Genomic DNA, 1,593 nt, shown 5'->3' on the forward strand with positions numbered 1-1,593 from the left:
AACACAAAACTCAATTCTGTCGAACCGGTTCCACAACACTCAATTTTGTGAACACAAAACTCAATTCTGTCAATCCTGTACCACAAAACTCAATTCTGTAAACACAAAACTCAATTCTGTTGCCCAAATATGGCACACGCATGTAAGAAGGGCTACCATTGGTCAGAAGAAACCGGTTCGACAGAATTGAGTTTTGTGTTTACAAAATTGAGTTTTGTGGTACAGGATTGACAGAATTGAGTTTTGTGTTCACAAAATTGAGTTTTGTGAGACAGAATTGAGTTTTGTTAGACAAAATTGAGCCCTGTCCTGCATGGCGCCCCGTAGTGCGCGCGTGTGTGTATCAATGCCGCATATAATGTTCGTTCTGTATCGCCTCGCGGCTTGTTGACATTATATAAAAATACGTTTTTTAAGTGCATTTCAGGAGTTTCATTTCATATTTCTTTGTACATTATATATAATTCATGTACTGTTAATACATTGTATGTTACATCATGTATTTCCCGTATGCATCAATGGTTTATAGACCATATTTAATTGACCAGTTTCCTTACGGTAGCATAATAATATAGAGACGCTCACGCGCTCCATTTTCGCAAAATGATGGTGGGTACGTTTGTGTCTACTTATAGGGGTAGTCACATCCGAGATGGCTTGCTTTCTACTAGCGCTACAACTGCTGTACCAGGTAAACCTTCTACTGAGCCGCTCACATACTATTGCACATGGGATTTGCTCACCTAATATCAGGAGTGAATAATGGCAAATTGTCATAAACATAATGACAATTATATGACAATAACAATTATGACAAATAATTATTACAATAATCATGACAATAATTATGACAATAATTATGACAATAATTATGACAGTAATCATGAATTATTACAAATAATGACAATGTGTTATTATTTATCCCTGCTAATATGGATATGTGTAAAAATATTCTCCCTTCATTAGCAATCTATACTATAATTAGTAGTATAATGTTAGCGTTGGTAGTCGATTAGTATACTATAATTAATAGACATGTTAGTATTAGTAGTCTATTGTGGTAACTGAGATTGATGAAATTCTCACTATTGCTCACATTGCTTTCTGTCGGGTGTTTCAACTGCCCACTCTCCCAAACCCTCACCAGCGGAGTTGCGAACGAGACCGCACGTTTGCGATATATCGATCTGCTTCTCCCTCCCCTTCCTTGCAATAGAATAGGATGAGGATTAGGATAGGAATACAATCTTAGGATTTGTAGCCGATTTCACGCCGAATGCGGGAGCTCAATGCAGTAGTTTTCGCACCAGCATACCTATAGCAGGCGATGACTCAGATATTACAGTAGGCCCTACTCAGGCGCACACGTCGCCTCCACGACGACCATATTACGCATTTACGCGGCAGGGCGAGGTGTCTGCATGTCTTACACGTCTGTACAGCTGGCGCAAGCCATATACACACACACACACACACACACACACACACACACACACACACACACACACACGACACACACACACACACACACACACACACACACACACACACACACACACGACACACACGACGACGACACACACACACACACAC

General features: G+C 40.1%; 1 protein-coding gene across 1 annotated transcript in view; it reads left to right on the forward strand.

Annotated features, from left to right (window-relative positions):
* LOC106809512 (cuticlin-1-like) overlaps nucleotides 1-1,593 on the forward strand; it is a 6,303-nt gene that overhangs the window by 1,144 nt on the left and 3,566 nt on the right. The window contains exon 3 of the mRNA XM_014812605.1: nucleotides 636-691. Within this exon, the coding sequence (XP_014668091.1) occupies nucleotides 653-691 (39 nt within the window). The 5' untranslated portion in view covers nucleotides 636-652. The remainder of the gene's footprint in view (nucleotides 1-635; nucleotides 692-1,593) is intronic.

The sequence above is a fragment of the Priapulus caudatus genome, unplaced genomic scaffold (genome assembly GCF_000485595.1).
Source record: "Priapulus caudatus unplaced genomic scaffold, Priapulus_caudatus-5.0.1 Scaffold360, whole genome shotgun sequence".
NCBI classification, from domain to species: domain Eukaryota; kingdom Metazoa; phylum Priapulida; class Priapulimorpha; order Priapulimorphida; family Priapulidae; genus Priapulus; species Priapulus caudatus.